The sequence below is a fragment of the Nothobranchius furzeri genome, chromosome 3 (genome assembly GCF_043380555.1).
Source record: "Nothobranchius furzeri strain GRZ-AD chromosome 3, NfurGRZ-RIMD1, whole genome shotgun sequence".
Classification (NCBI taxonomy): Eukaryota; Metazoa; Chordata; class Actinopteri; order Cyprinodontiformes; family Nothobranchiidae; genus Nothobranchius; species Nothobranchius furzeri.
This window is the reverse complement of record NC_091743.1, coordinates 3,381,833-3,395,901: the sequence shown is the minus strand read 5'-3', so window position 1 is coordinate 3,395,901 and position 14,069 is coordinate 3,381,833. Positions and strand designations below refer to the sequence as shown.

At 43.0% G+C, this 14,069-nt stretch overlaps 1 protein-coding gene across 2 annotated transcripts in view; it reads right to left on the bottom strand.

Annotated features, from left to right (window-relative positions):
- Positions 1 to 3,455: 3,455 nt before the first annotated feature.
- Positions 3,456 to 14,069, bottom strand: part of arfrp1 (ADP-ribosylation factor related protein 1) — a 39,333-nt gene continuing 28,719 nt past the window's right edge. Inside the window, exons 6-7 of one of the 2 annotated variants that reach the window (XM_054737204.2) lie at positions 5,642 to 5,742; positions 3,456 to 4,176 (exon numbers count right to left, since the gene is read on the bottom strand). In XM_054737204.2, the coding sequence (XP_054593179.2) occupies positions 4,089 to 4,176; positions 5,642 to 5,742 (189 nt within the window). In that variant the 3' untranslated portion in view covers positions 3,456 to 4,088. The remainder of the gene's footprint in view (positions 4,177 to 5,641; positions 5,743 to 14,069) is intronic. The other variant, XM_054737206.2, reaches the window with a different exon arrangement.

Below are 14,069 nucleotides of genomic sequence, written 5' to 3'. Positions count from 1 at the left end.
TCATCTGGTATGCGAGACCGTTCAGAAGTTCTTTTTGACACAAATATACAGAAGAAAATAATATGTGATTATAGATTTGAGGCCATATGACCCATTCCTACATGTTTTCTATATCTCTGCTTCAGCCCACCTGATTTATATTATATTTGCCTTGCCTTCTCATGGAGGAGGTCATGTGCTACAAAAACCTGTTAATCACTTATTTGTTTAGATCATGTGTGGAAACATGGAAACACCTAAAACCTGTAGGAGAGTGGGGCACTGAGGGCTAGGGTTAAGAAACACTACATGGAAAACCAGAGCAGCTGCTATACGTCTGCTACTGAGAGGTTGTGAAGCCTCATTCACACCGAATGCAGAACAAATGCGGTCTAGTTTTGCATAGATGAGAAATCACAGAGTCCAATCAGAGCATTTACACCAACTGTGATCAGAGCGGGATAAACGCAAAGGCAAAGTAGGCACGTGCCTGGAGCCTGATTGGCTGGATAAAGCCAAGACAGAGAGACAAAATTAAAAATAAATCAATTAAAATAAAATGTACAATTGTCTTTGTGGATAGGACTGCTATCTACAATTATTTTCAATAATTAATTAATTAACTAAAAATAGTGACAATATTTATCGCAACCATAGACTGTTACATTAGCTACGTCACATTAACGCCAGCCCATGACTGTAGCCTACAACTTGGACGCCACCCAATTAAGGACGTCAGAGAAGCGGTCAGAGTCAGTGCGGGACACAACAAAGCTAGCAGGTGTTTTTGAGTAGGCTAACTTTCACGATGCTTTCAGGTGCGGCAAAACGTAAAAAGAAAAATAAATGAAGAGGAACAAAAGAAGAGACAGCGGGGGGCTTTACAGAAATTCTGTCGAGCTCCCGTCCGACAGCTGTGAACCTGCTTGAGTCAGCAGAGCCAGGGGCCGGGCCCGAGCAAGACCCGGAGGAGACACGACCCGAAGACGCGGTGGAAGATGCAGCGGAAGACGCTGTAGCGCCGACGCCGTCAACATCAACGCCGTCACAGAAGGATGAACTGGAAGAACAGCAGCCAGCCAGAAGTGAGCCCAATATAGTCTTACAGCAGGAGCCTCTAGACCCAGAAAGGGTGTTAACAACTAGCTACCCATCTGATCCTGCAGTGGTACCAAACTGATGACGGGATGCGTGAGTACTTTGCACTAAACCATCCCTCTCAAAATACTGGATATTTCTCTGCATCACAGAGGAAATATAGAGACGTAAACCGAAGCTTAACCAAGGAACGTTTCTTTAGACGTGTTTCTGCTGTGACTGAGGCCTGTGATGCTGGAAGGCTGAAGATTATCCCGGAGTGGAGAATGCTAAATGGTTTCCTTGGTAAGTGTTGCTGGTTTTATTAATTATTTTTCAAATAATTTCATTAATGTTCAAATAGTATAACAAACAATAAGTTCACACTCAGAAAATTCATACAGAATTTCTGATTCAGCAGAGGCAATAACAGCCTGAATGAGCATAAAGCTAGATCAAAACTTAAGATAACGTTTTCATTTTATTAAAATACTTTCTTTTAAGATTATAGATTGTATTAAATTTATACTGTAATAATTTAAGCTGCGTGTCTATAGTTTGTGTTACAAGCCATCTTCCCAATCTAGCTGACTCTTTAACAGACGTTACGTCTCAGGGTTGACTTGTATTTCTATTTATGCGTGGGCGTGATATTCAGCCAGTCTCTAAAACTGCCTGCACACTATAGGAGCTGATCAGCGATCACCATTAACCTAGACTGTGATCCTGGCAAACACACTGCTTGCAGCTCAAAGGAAGACTCGTTTCAAACCCAAACACATCTTTTAGTCACCTGCAGCTTACGTATTACTCAGGTTAAAGACTCTAAAATGACTGGCCTAAACCTCTTGGAGTGGGATAACAAGTAACCAGCATCTCACCTTTTCGGTTACACGACACCAACGGAGACCCCAGGCATGGAATCCTTTTTAGTTTCTTACAATAAGAAACCAAGGTTTTTATTTAATAGGATGAAAAAAGATCAATCCAAACAGAATCACCCCGACGCAGCGGGTAAGACAAAAACCACCGAGCTCCACCAAACTCGTACAGAACTTCCCCAGAACTCCGAGCCTAGAACTCTCCTGGGCCCCCCTTTTTATTACTTCACTTCCCCCTCCTTCTTGTATCCTCTTCATTTCCATGACAACTCCCGCTTCAGGAAGCACTCTGCTCGGCCTTGTGACTCCTCCCAGCGTCCCTTGCTTGGTGTTCTTCAGGCTTGTGGTGGTCATCAATCGACAGGGCGAGGCGAGGCTTCCTTGTCTTCTCCAGCGGTCTGCTTAAGCCAACCATAAACATTTCCCAGACGCAGCGTCTACCCTGAATCTTTATTGCATTCTGGGCTAACCCCACAGAGGTCAGTAAAAGGCTAAAGCTACAACATATATTTATCAGAAACAGCGGAGTAGTGAAGCACATCCATTATTTCCGACATTAGGAGATCAGGAGTCAAATCACACACACACACACAAACCTTTCTCTGACCTCTCAGCCTGGTTTTATTAACACACAGATTGAGAGGTAATCCAGAACTGCTTTTGTTTAATATACAGGTCTGGAGGAATCGAAATCTTTGTTCAACAGTTTGTTTTTGTTCAGTCCATTCAAAATAATCTATTTATTCTTGAATGTCTTTCCACCATCATGTGCTTGATTTGTCAACATTTATAAATGTTGTAAGCTATTGCATTCAGCAGAAAATCTTTTTAATTAAATGTAAACAGAGCAAATAAGGTAAACAAATTTGCTAATTTTACATAGTTTAATGACACCTAGTGGTTATTTACTGGTACTACTGCCTTGACAATGACACTCCCAATGGATGAGGATAATTTATAAGCATTTAATACAGCTGTGTAATGACGTATAAATTATTAATATCAAAAATTGTCTGATAGAATGTTTTACATACAAACAACCAATTTGTAACCAAAGACTAGGCTATGTAAAATGTGAATGAACTTTTATTAGTAACTTTGGTAAGTTTCAGATTTCAATTCATTAAATAAACATCCCGGGGGGGGGGGGGGGGGGGGGGGGGGGGATGCAGACTGCCTAGTGTAATCCATTTATTTAATCCGGCTCTGGCTGTGATGTGGTGCGGACCCGGATGCAGAGCTCCGGAAAGTTTCCGCCTGGAGTCTGGACCCTGCATGAGGATTGCTGAAGTTAAAGTCACCTGAGCCAGGCAGGAAGTGAGATGTGGTTCTGCGTTTAATGAAATTATTTTCATTTCATAATCAGTTGTATGTGGTCTCATCTCAGTCTTTACAGGTGTGCTCAAAGGAACCTCAGAAAACTTCCTTTCAGCTCAAGTGCTGCATTTCAGGCAAATAATCCTAATTGCTGTCAATCTGCACAAAATGATATTATGAGTCAAAAACAACAGCTTTGACTCTTTGAGATGATTTTATTCCAATAATCATCTAAATTAAAGTAAATACCAGTTACCCAGCCATCAGTTGTGACTCAGCAAATTATACTTGTTAAAAACAATAAACCCAACATACTTTGAACACCGTGTCCTCCATTCATTCCTGCTGCACCTGTTTCTACGGCACCCCACTGGGCAGGACACTGAATATCCAAGAATCAACCCAAACACAGACAGGACTGCCTTGCTTCAGCTTCAACCACCAGACTGATGAGTGAAGCGGAGCACAAAGTGAATGTATGTCTGAAATCACATTAAATCTTTTGGTATTATTTAGGATGAATTTTACATACATGTGGAGAAGTGGGTCTACTAACCCAACTAATTCCAATGAAGGGTATCCTTTAAACAGGCATTCTGAAGGGTGTGTGTGTGTGTGTGTGTGGTGCCTATCAGTCTCAATAATGCACAACAGAGTCTCAAACACAATGAAAACGTTAGGCTGTGCTGCTACTTGTCCCAAAACAGAATTGGGTGAGGAATCTTAATTTGTTTGTGTCAGCATGACATCAGCAGCTCCAAAGGCCTCCTTAAATGTTGTAAAGGGACACATAAAGTGATGAGAAGAGGGGAGGAAGTCCTCTGATGGTTTGTCTTAGGTGATGTCCTTCTGTCTGGGAGGCCGGTGAAGGTTCCTCACCACACACTTCACCATCCACTCAATGCCTTCGTTTACTCCGTCCCTGCATCAACACAAACATTACATCAGTTTTCTCGTTAATATCCGCCCACTTGGCCAAGAGCCTCCTGACGGGACGCTGCTTTTATGAAAACTGTTTTAATGAAATGTAATTTGTCAAGACATTATTTATAGATAATTAAACATTTTAAACTAAAGTTTTTTAATTACAGTAGGCCTGGAATAGAATGCCTTTATTGTCATTGTACAAGTACAACTAAATTAAAGAGTGGTGCCATCTCCTATGGTGCATATACAAATAAAAAAATTAATACATAAATAAAGCACATACCACAAATGCACTCACACCCTCATTCCATTCATGCATTATTGCACGACACATGATATTACACAGTTTAGAAGAATAATGATGAAAGTCATATCTATACTGTATTTAATGTGCTTATTGCTTTTGCATGGAAACTGTTTTTCAGTCTGTTCGTGCTTTTAATGACCTAAAATGTCTCCCAGAGGGCAACAGTTCAAAGTGTGGATGACCCAGATGAGACGAGTCCCTCATAATGTCGTTAGCCCTCCTGAGACAGCGGGCGCTGTGCTGATCTTCCAGAGTGGGGATAGACACCGGCCAGGTCTGTGCAGGCCCGCAGCACCCTTCCTGGGATGCCATCGGGTCTTGCTGCTGTCCTCGGTTCCACAGCCCTCAGTGTGCGTCTCACTTCATGCTCCTCCACTGTGACGATGTGAGTGCTGTGGGCTAACAGGTGTGATGCCACCATGTCCTGTGACACTGCCTCCAATCGGGCAAAAAAATGGTTCAGCTCCTCTGCCAGTGTGGTGTCACTGGCTTCAGCTGAGGTACTGGATCTATAGTTTGTAATATGCTGAACCCCCTGCCACACCTGCTGTCCTCAATCCTCCTCTTATAAACAGCTTTGGCCTATCTGATGCCTCTCTTCGGGTTGGCCCTGGCAACGCTGTACAACGCCGCATCACCAGACCTGATGATGATGTTCCTTGCTCTGAGCAAGCACTGCACTTTTTTGGTCATCCACTGCTTCGTATTCTGATAAATATGAATGTGTTTATCCGCAGTGTCCATGCAAAAGTTGGTGTAACCCAGGACATTTGTCGTAAACCGCTCTAAATCGTGGTAGATAAAAACATCCCAGTCTGTTCACTCAAAGCAGTCCTGCAGCTCTTCAGAGGCACCTTCGGGCCAGGTAATAATGGTTTCTGTTATAATAGGAGCACGTGTAGCACCCAAGCCAATGAATGTCCCCACCCTCCAGCTAACCAGTGACTGGCAGTACTGAGTTGCATTTGCAGCTCAGCTTGGTATTCTTAAAATCACATTAAAGCAAGTAGTAAGAGACGACAACTTGGAACCCGTAAGTGATTGAAAAGGACTACAATTAACTATCTGATTTCTAGTCTTTGCAGGAGCTGTGTGGGAATTGCAACTGTTCTGCACTCGGCGTGAAAGAGGTGTGACAAGAATGAAGTCTTACCCTGTGAGAGCAGTGCAAGGCTGGACTAAACAGTCTCTCTTGCCGATCTTAGGTGCACAGTCACTAAAGGCGGTTTTAATGTCTGCCACTGACAAACAGTTCTGAGAACAGAAGAGACAAAATGATAAGTGATAAATGACCAACACTTTTATAGCGCCTTTCAGAGTCACAGGACTCCAAAGCGCTCTACACAACAGTGCATCATTCATTCGGGAGGATCTTATCCAACCACAGAGCCTTGCCACCGAGAAGCTTTTTGACCACGTAAGTGACCTCAGCAGCAGAGATTGAAGCACCCAGCCCAAAGACCCCAGACTCTGCTTTGTCGCTGGAAGACATGCGGGTGGGATTAAGTCCTCAAAGTACTCTGCCCCCCGATCAATGACGTCCCGAGTTGAGGTCAGCAGCACATGATCCCAACTGTAAACAGTGTTGGTTAAACACTGCTTTCCCCTCCAGATGCGCCGGATGGTGGACAAAAACTTTCTCAAAGCCAAATAGGAGTCTTGCTCTAAGGTCTCGGCAAATTCCTTCCACATCTGCGCCTTTCCCTCTGCAAGCACCCGAGCCGCTGCCTCTGGAGTCCTAGAGGCCAAAAAGGCTCAACAGGACTCTTTCTTCAGCTTGATGGCATCCCCAAGCATGCAGCATTTTTACAGAGGAAAATACTTTTTGGAATAATAATTAGTCAATATAGTATAGAATAAAGTCAATAAAGTAATCAATCAATAAACAATAACAGTATTTACAAACCCATAAAAACATGGATAAACCATCGACAAATATATGTATGTATATATATGGACAATGGGTTTCCATAGACTTCAATAACACGTTTTTGAGGAAAAATGGGAGGTGGCCACCACCGCCATTTTGACTGTGTCACAGGTTCCATCAAGCCCAGACAATTCCACAAAAGGGAAGAGGGTGAGGGTGGGGCTGTAAGGCTGGGATCAAATGACGACACCCAGTCGAACTAGCTACAAGCTAACCTGACGCTAACCCAAAGCTAACGCGGAGGGGGAGCTAAGCTAATGGAGGTAGCTACCTAGCTACAACCAGAGCCAACTCTGTGGAACACCAGCGACCTGAAGCTCACAGAGATTGTGTGGAGGTTTGCGGCGCTTTTTCATGAAAACTATCTTTCTGTGAATAAAAAGGTATAAAACTGGTAAGTTTATAAGTTATTTTCTTAATGAAAATATATTTTTGCTTTGAGCAAGTTTTCAATATTTCTAACGTACCGTATTTTCCGGACTATAAGTCGCTCCGGAGTATAAGTCGCACCAGCCATAAAATGTATAATGAAGAAGAAAAAAAAACACACATAAGTCGCACTGGACTATAAGTCGCATTTTGGGGGGAAATTTGATTATTTTCTTACAAAATCTGAGACCAAGCGTTTCACATTGCAAGACAAGTACCGGTAACAATAACAGAATAAACAACGCGGGCGCAGCAGCGCGCCACGGTCTCCAGCAGAGGATGGCGGTGTTTGAAACCCTCCCAGCGGGACAGGGGAACTCATTCTTGGGTCGGAGCCGGCCCGCAGCAGCGCGGTGTAGCCTACATGTTTTGTTATATAAGTCGCTCCGGAGTAGCAGGACCGGCCAGACTATGAAAAAAGTGTGATTTATAGTCCGGAAAACACGGTAGTTATTAGTATTTGAGATAAATTAGCAGGCTAAATACATTTCATATATTTCCAAAACGTAATACTTGTTTGTATCTTGTACAGCCAAGTAGCCTTTATTCTGGACTCAGTACAATTCACCAAAGTAAAGAGACATTATACAGATGAAGTAAGCACAAGATAACTTACTGGAAGAAACAGAATTATTATCATGAGAACCAGAACAAGACAGCCTGATAACACTCATGTGAAAATAACAGTTAAAAAGTATGTATGTGTAATAGAAATAAAAATATATTAGAATTAGTGTAACTCACTGTGTTCCAAACAATAAATCAGCCATAGCTGATTAGCAATCATGAAATGAGGTCTGGGAGTTTTGAAGTTTCATTCTTTTATTTCATTTTTTTCTTAGATCTGTTAAAAGGTCACCATGGCAACCTGTGTGTCTCCAACATCAGCTACACAACGCAGCAAGTGTAAGTACCAAGTACCTGTCTTGACCACTTCATGTATGGTTTTGTACTTTAAACAGCTAGACCAAACCTGTTATTGTTTCTCCATAGCTATTTGGATCATCGGTGACAGCTGAGTGAGGCGTGGTGCCCAGAGAGCTGCAGAGACCCTCGGAGACAACCTTGGCCTCCCTGACGTCCGTGTCTCCCGGTTCGGTTGGGGTGGACTGAGGTGGAAAGACCTTCTCCCCTTCTTTTTCCACTCCCTGCGAGGAAGAGCAGCTCCTGATGTCCTTCTCATCCACTGTGGCGGCAATGACATGGGGGTGGTCAGCAGTGTGAAGCTGGTCAACATGATGGAGGACCTGCACTGGCTTCACCTTCTACACCCTCATATGATGATCATCATGTCATCCATCACCCAAAGGCGTAGATGGAGGGCAGGTGTAAAACCTGCTCAAATTGAGAAGGCCAGGAGGTTCGTCAACAATGTAATGGCTTCTTTTATTTCTAGCTTAAATGGTGCCGTTGGTGTGCATCCTCACATCAGACATGACAGTCCAGGGATATTTTTGTCAGACAGAGTTCATTTCACTAATAGGGGAAATGATATATTTTTAACTAATATTGCCGATTGTCTTAATGGCCAGCTCCAAAAGCAGTGAAAGACTTCCAGGTGGGAGTCTCGCTGCTTTTGAATTTGGCCTTTAGGACAGATTTATTTTCAGGCAAACAGGATAAACATGTCCCTGACTGTTCTAGCTAATGTGTTGATGACGTAATTTATCTGTAGCCATCACACTGTTGACAGCTCTGTTCTTCCTTCACAACCCAATGTTCCACTGACTCTGCAGCTCTCTGGGCCCTTTTGTACCGACACTTTGTGTCCTGTTATTTTATAAAATCCAATGTAAAAAAATAAATAAATGTTTTTGCTCAATTGCTGGAATTTCTTTGGTTAAGACAAAAAAGGATGAATCATTTATGCCAAGTTGTTTCTACAACAGGCCCATTTTACGTCCAACAGTTTCTTAGCAGCCAATAGAAATGTGTTCTTTACTAACTTTACTTGGTTTAAAAATCTTACTAAATTAAACCTTAGAGGCTGTCATATTGCAAAACCAAATCATACTTGTTATGTAAAGATTAGCTTTGTAGATATTTGTAGATATTTTATACAGATATATATTTGTGTGCAAAAAACCCCATAAACATAAATAATTTGTCATTCTTTATTGAAAAACAACAACATACAGGTATACAGAAAGAGTGTGAAAATGATCATGTGAAAGTATTGCTCTTTAAATGTAATACCATTTATCTTTAAAAAGAAAAAAACTCTAAAAGTGTCCTGTACAGCAACATGACAGAAGAAAGGTGGTCTGTCTGTCAGAATGTGCTGAACAGATTTGCTGACATGTCTCACCTTTATTCCATTCATTCCATTCCATTTATTTGATAAAGCACATTTAAAAACAGCATGTGAGCTGACCAAAGTGCTGTACAGGGGTAAAAACATATAAGGTTAAAAGAATAATATAAAAGAATAAAACAACTAGAGCAGAACAAAAAGAACCATGAGAAGTCAATAAAATCAGTCAAAGAACAGTGTAAATAAACCATCGATAAAATAGCTAGGTAGTAAAAGCAAGAGAATAAAAATAAGTCTTTAAGTGGGACTTAAAAACCCCAATGGAGGAGGAGATTCTGATATTCAGTGGGAGATCATTCCAAAGTTTTGGAGCGCAGACAGAAAAAGCTCGTTCACCACGGGTTTTGCAGCGTTGACGGGGAATCTGTAGGAGGTGTAGGTCACCTGAACGGAGAGTCCTGCCTGGCACATAAGGAGTGAGTAACTCGGATATGTAGGGTGGTGCTAAGCCATTCAGCGCCTTAAAAACAAACAATAAAATTTTAAAACGTATGCGGTAGTGCACAGGAAGCCAGTGAAGTCTTGCTAAAATTGGAGTGATGTGCTGACGACGGCCAGTATTGGTCAGAAATCTTGCCGTCGTATTTTGTATCAGCTGAAGGCGAGATAATGCAGCTTTTGAAATACCAAACAGAATTGCGTTGGAGTAGTCCAACCTTGAGGTGATGAAAGCGTGAATGGTTGTCTCGAGGTGGCGCCGATTCAGAATGGGTTTTAGTTTGGAAAGACGTCTTAGCTGATATAAACATGATTTAACCATGTGATTAACGTGAGAGTCCATTTTTAGAGCCACATCCATTTTAATTCCAAGATTAACAATTGTCTGACTAATTTTAAAAGGAAGAGCAGAAAAATCAGGAGCGGAGGAAGACGAGCCATTAGGAGTAAAAACAATAAACTCGGTCTTAAAATCATTCAGCAGCAAAAGATTTGCTGACAGCCAGTCTTTAACCTCACTCAGGCAATCAAGGAGCGGCTGGATGGAGGTAAAAGCCTTCAATGGAACATAAATCTGGCAGTCGTCCGCATAAAGATGAAAGTTAATGTTAAACTTCCTGAAGATTAGTCCCAGTGGAATAATATAAATGCTAAATAAAAGAGGGCCGAGAATAGACCCCTGTGGAACGCCCCAAGGAAGAGCAGCAGCGGGAGAAGAACAGTCGTCCATTCTAACTCTAACAGACCTGTTGTCAAAGTAGGAGCAGAACCAGTCAAGCGCGGATCCCTTAATGCCGACCAAATTCTCAAGGCGGGACAATAAAATGTCATGGTCCACCGTGTCAAATGCAGCTGAGAGGTCCAACATCACCAGGGCAACATGGGAACCGGAATCAGTGGCTAAAATAATATCATTAAAAACCCTGATGTGAGCGGATTCTGTGCTGTGATATTGTCTAAAACCAGACTGAAATTTATCCAAGACCCCAAAGTTGTTCAGATGGGGCATGATTTGGTTATAAACAGCCTTTTCCATCACTTTTGACAAGAAGGGGAGCTTTGAAATGGGGCGAAAGTTCCTGAGGTCAGTTGGGTCTAGGCCAGATTTTTTCAGTAGTGGTTGAAGCACGGCATGTTTAAAAGCAGAGGGTATAATTCCCGAAACAAGGCTGGAGTTAATAATATTGAGCACATGAGGGGCTACCACTGGAAGAACCTCCTGGAAGAGTCTGGCTGGTACAATGTCATCAGGACATCCTGATGGCTTCATGGAAGATATTAATCTCTCCAGGGCAGGCAGTGTAATCGGCTCAAAATGGTCAAAGCATCCGGTACAAACTGATACGGGTAGCAGAACATCTGCAGGGGAAATGATTAGACTCCTAATATTGGAGACTTTGTCTAAGAAAAAACTTAAAAATTGGGAGCAGAGATCATCTGTGATTGCAACTGTAGGAGAGTAATCACTCGACAAAACTGCATTTAGCGTTTTATATAAAACCCTCTGGTTCCCAGAATGGGTAGTAATAATGCTGGCAAAGTATTTATTTCTAGAATTCCTGACTGCTTTCTGATACTCATCTAGTGCATTTCTAAAAAGTTCATGGGAAATGGATAGTTTATCCTTCTTCCATCTGCGTTCACACCTTCTGCATAATCTTCTGAGTTCATGTGTGTGAGAGTTTAACCAAGGGTCAGATTTTGGCTTAGGGCGTCTAACCTTTAAAGGAGCAACGATATCCATCACCATGAGACAGGCTGAGTGAAAAACACGCAAAGCATCATCTGGATTGGTGTAAAATAGTGTGGAGGCCGGCAGTTCAGTGAAAGAAGCACAGAATCTATCAGCTGTAACCGGGGTAATAACCCGTGTCTGGCGCAGCACCACAGGCCTTTTACGTAAGCTCACCGGACAATCAAAATCAAACAAAACTGGAAAATGATCAGAAATGGCAGTTTCATCAACAGACAAATTATTAACATTTATCCCATAAAACATCACTAAATCTAAAATATGAGACTGGTTATGGGTAGGAACCGACACAACCTGCTTAAGACCGAAAGAATCAAGTGTATCAGTAAAATCTTTCACAAGGGGCTTGGCAGGACAGCAAACATGAACATTAAAATCACCCATAATCAGGGCTCGTTCGTATTTTGATGTTATTTCTGCCAAAAGTTCTGACCATTCTTCAATGAAGTCCTTATTGAATTTAGGGGGGCGGTACACAAGCACACAAAGGACTGGATGGGTATTACCCAGTTCGAAAGTAATCAGTTCAAAACTATTGCTGATGGTGGTGAAGGGTACCATCTTGCAGGGGATATTCACTTTGAAAATAGTCAGCAATCCTCCCCCGCGGCCCGAAAGCCTGGGAGAGTTCAGCACCAAGCACCCAGGAGGAAGAAGTTCAGTTAGCAGAGCGGACTCACCGGGAGGGATCCAGGACTCCGTAATACAAAAAATGTCCAGGTCTTTATCAGAGAAATAATCCTTCAGGATAGCGGTTCTATTTCCAACGGAGCGGGCGTTAAGCAGAGCAAGCTTAACGCGAGCCGGAGCAGGAGAGAGCTGCAGATCCAAAGTGGAGGCGGAAAGGTGTCCAGCGAAAGCGCGCAGGTTTGCGTGGTTGACTCCGCGTCTCCATAGACGCGGGTAAAAGGGGCGACGCGCTGGAGCTGCATCCTCTGTGCAAATGAACCAAGGCACAGATGGAGAATCAACGAGGGGAGAATGGAGCAGGGCAGCCGGCAAGGTCTGGATAGACCCCCGGGAAATCGCCATGGCAGCTCGCGCCCGGACACAGCGGCCCCCGCGCCTACCTCGGCGTCTTTTCCGAAGCCAGGATGGGCGTGGCAGCCTCCACAGGTAAGCAGGAATACCTGATAGCAGTGGATGAAACAGTTTCTGATGTGTATTGGCTCTGGTTACTGCATGATCCACCGGTAAACGAAGCTTTAAAAGGGTGAGTCTGTCATACACCAGGATGGAGTTGACACCATCCACTAGAATGCTAAAAAACAGGAAAAACAAGACAAGTAGAGAGAGCAGACGGCAAGCCGAGCACCTTGGCGCCATCTTGAAAAAAAATGAATTTATGTTAACATTGCTTTATTTGATGCACTCCACTTTGATCTGGAGTTTTATCTCCTGGTAATCAGACCGCTTATGTCCCGTTCCTAAAGCCAGAAGGTGAGTCAAACACACTTCCTGTTGGTAAAAACATCTGAGAAACTAGGCAGAGTCCAAAGTAACAGAGTATTCAGCCCAAGCAGACTTTCATAGCGACTTGGCTGGAAGCTGTCTTCTGTCCCCATTACTGTCCTGAAATCAGGCTGAGCAGGTGGGTCATCCTGGCACCTGCTGATGTCTAAAAGGAGATAAATGTTAATGTGAGGATAGAAGTCAGAACAGTAACTGCTTATTTCATCTTGTATTTTTATTTATTATTTATAAGTATTCAAATTCAGGTCCACAGTCAGCATGCTTCACATGCATTTAAGAGATGAATAAATGATACAGAGTAAGGACTCCAAAGCGCTTTACACTACAGTGTATCATTCATCCATTCACACACTGATGGTGATGAGCTACGATGTAGCCACAGCTGCCCTGGGGCGCACTGACAGGCGCCATCGGCCCCTCTGACCACCGCCACCAGGCGAGGTGGTTTAATGTCTTGCCCCAGGACACAACAGCAGCAGTCTCTGTCTGGAGCCAGGATTGAACCTGCAACCTTCTGATTACTGGACCAGCTGCTCAACACTATGAGCTGCAGTCACACACTCAACACCACAAACCTGATGATAGTGTACTGGTGCACATGACCAACGATCCTCTGGGTAACCCTCTTTCTGCTCCTCACTCTCCCTCTTACATCCTCGTCTTCCTCCTCACCATCAGGATGGACGGTGTCTGACCTCTCAGGTTCCCTCCAACCAACTTCTCTTTCATCCTGCCTTTCCGCTCCTCATGACCTCCATCCTCTCTCTGTTGTGTTTCAGTTAGCTCATATGGATGAAGTTACTGCCCGTCTGCATCAACATCCATGCTGTTCTCTGCTGGCAGCACTAGTAAAAAGCTTCTGGTGTTGTTTTCTGTCAGAACTTCAAGAAAGTTCAAAGAGCAAACAGATTATTTTCCTTCCTTCTTCTTCTCAACAACATGACTTTTTAAAGCTGTAAATGAAGAAAGAGTAAAACCAGGATCTGCAGAGATACTGCTGTACCAGTTGCGAATGGTCTGCGGATGAGGCAAAGCCAAGTGAAAGTGTTCTCTAGCGTAGTCATAAGCCTTAGGAGAGTAACAATGCAGCGTAGTTGCAAATTGCTTCAAGTTTTCAGACAAAGATGATCTTTCTTCGGATTTATTTTCTGAAACAACTCTTTGGAACACCATCCAAACCATCAAGAAGAGAGGCACATTCAGTTGATAGTAGAAGTTTCTTCTGAAGAATTTTGGTGACACTT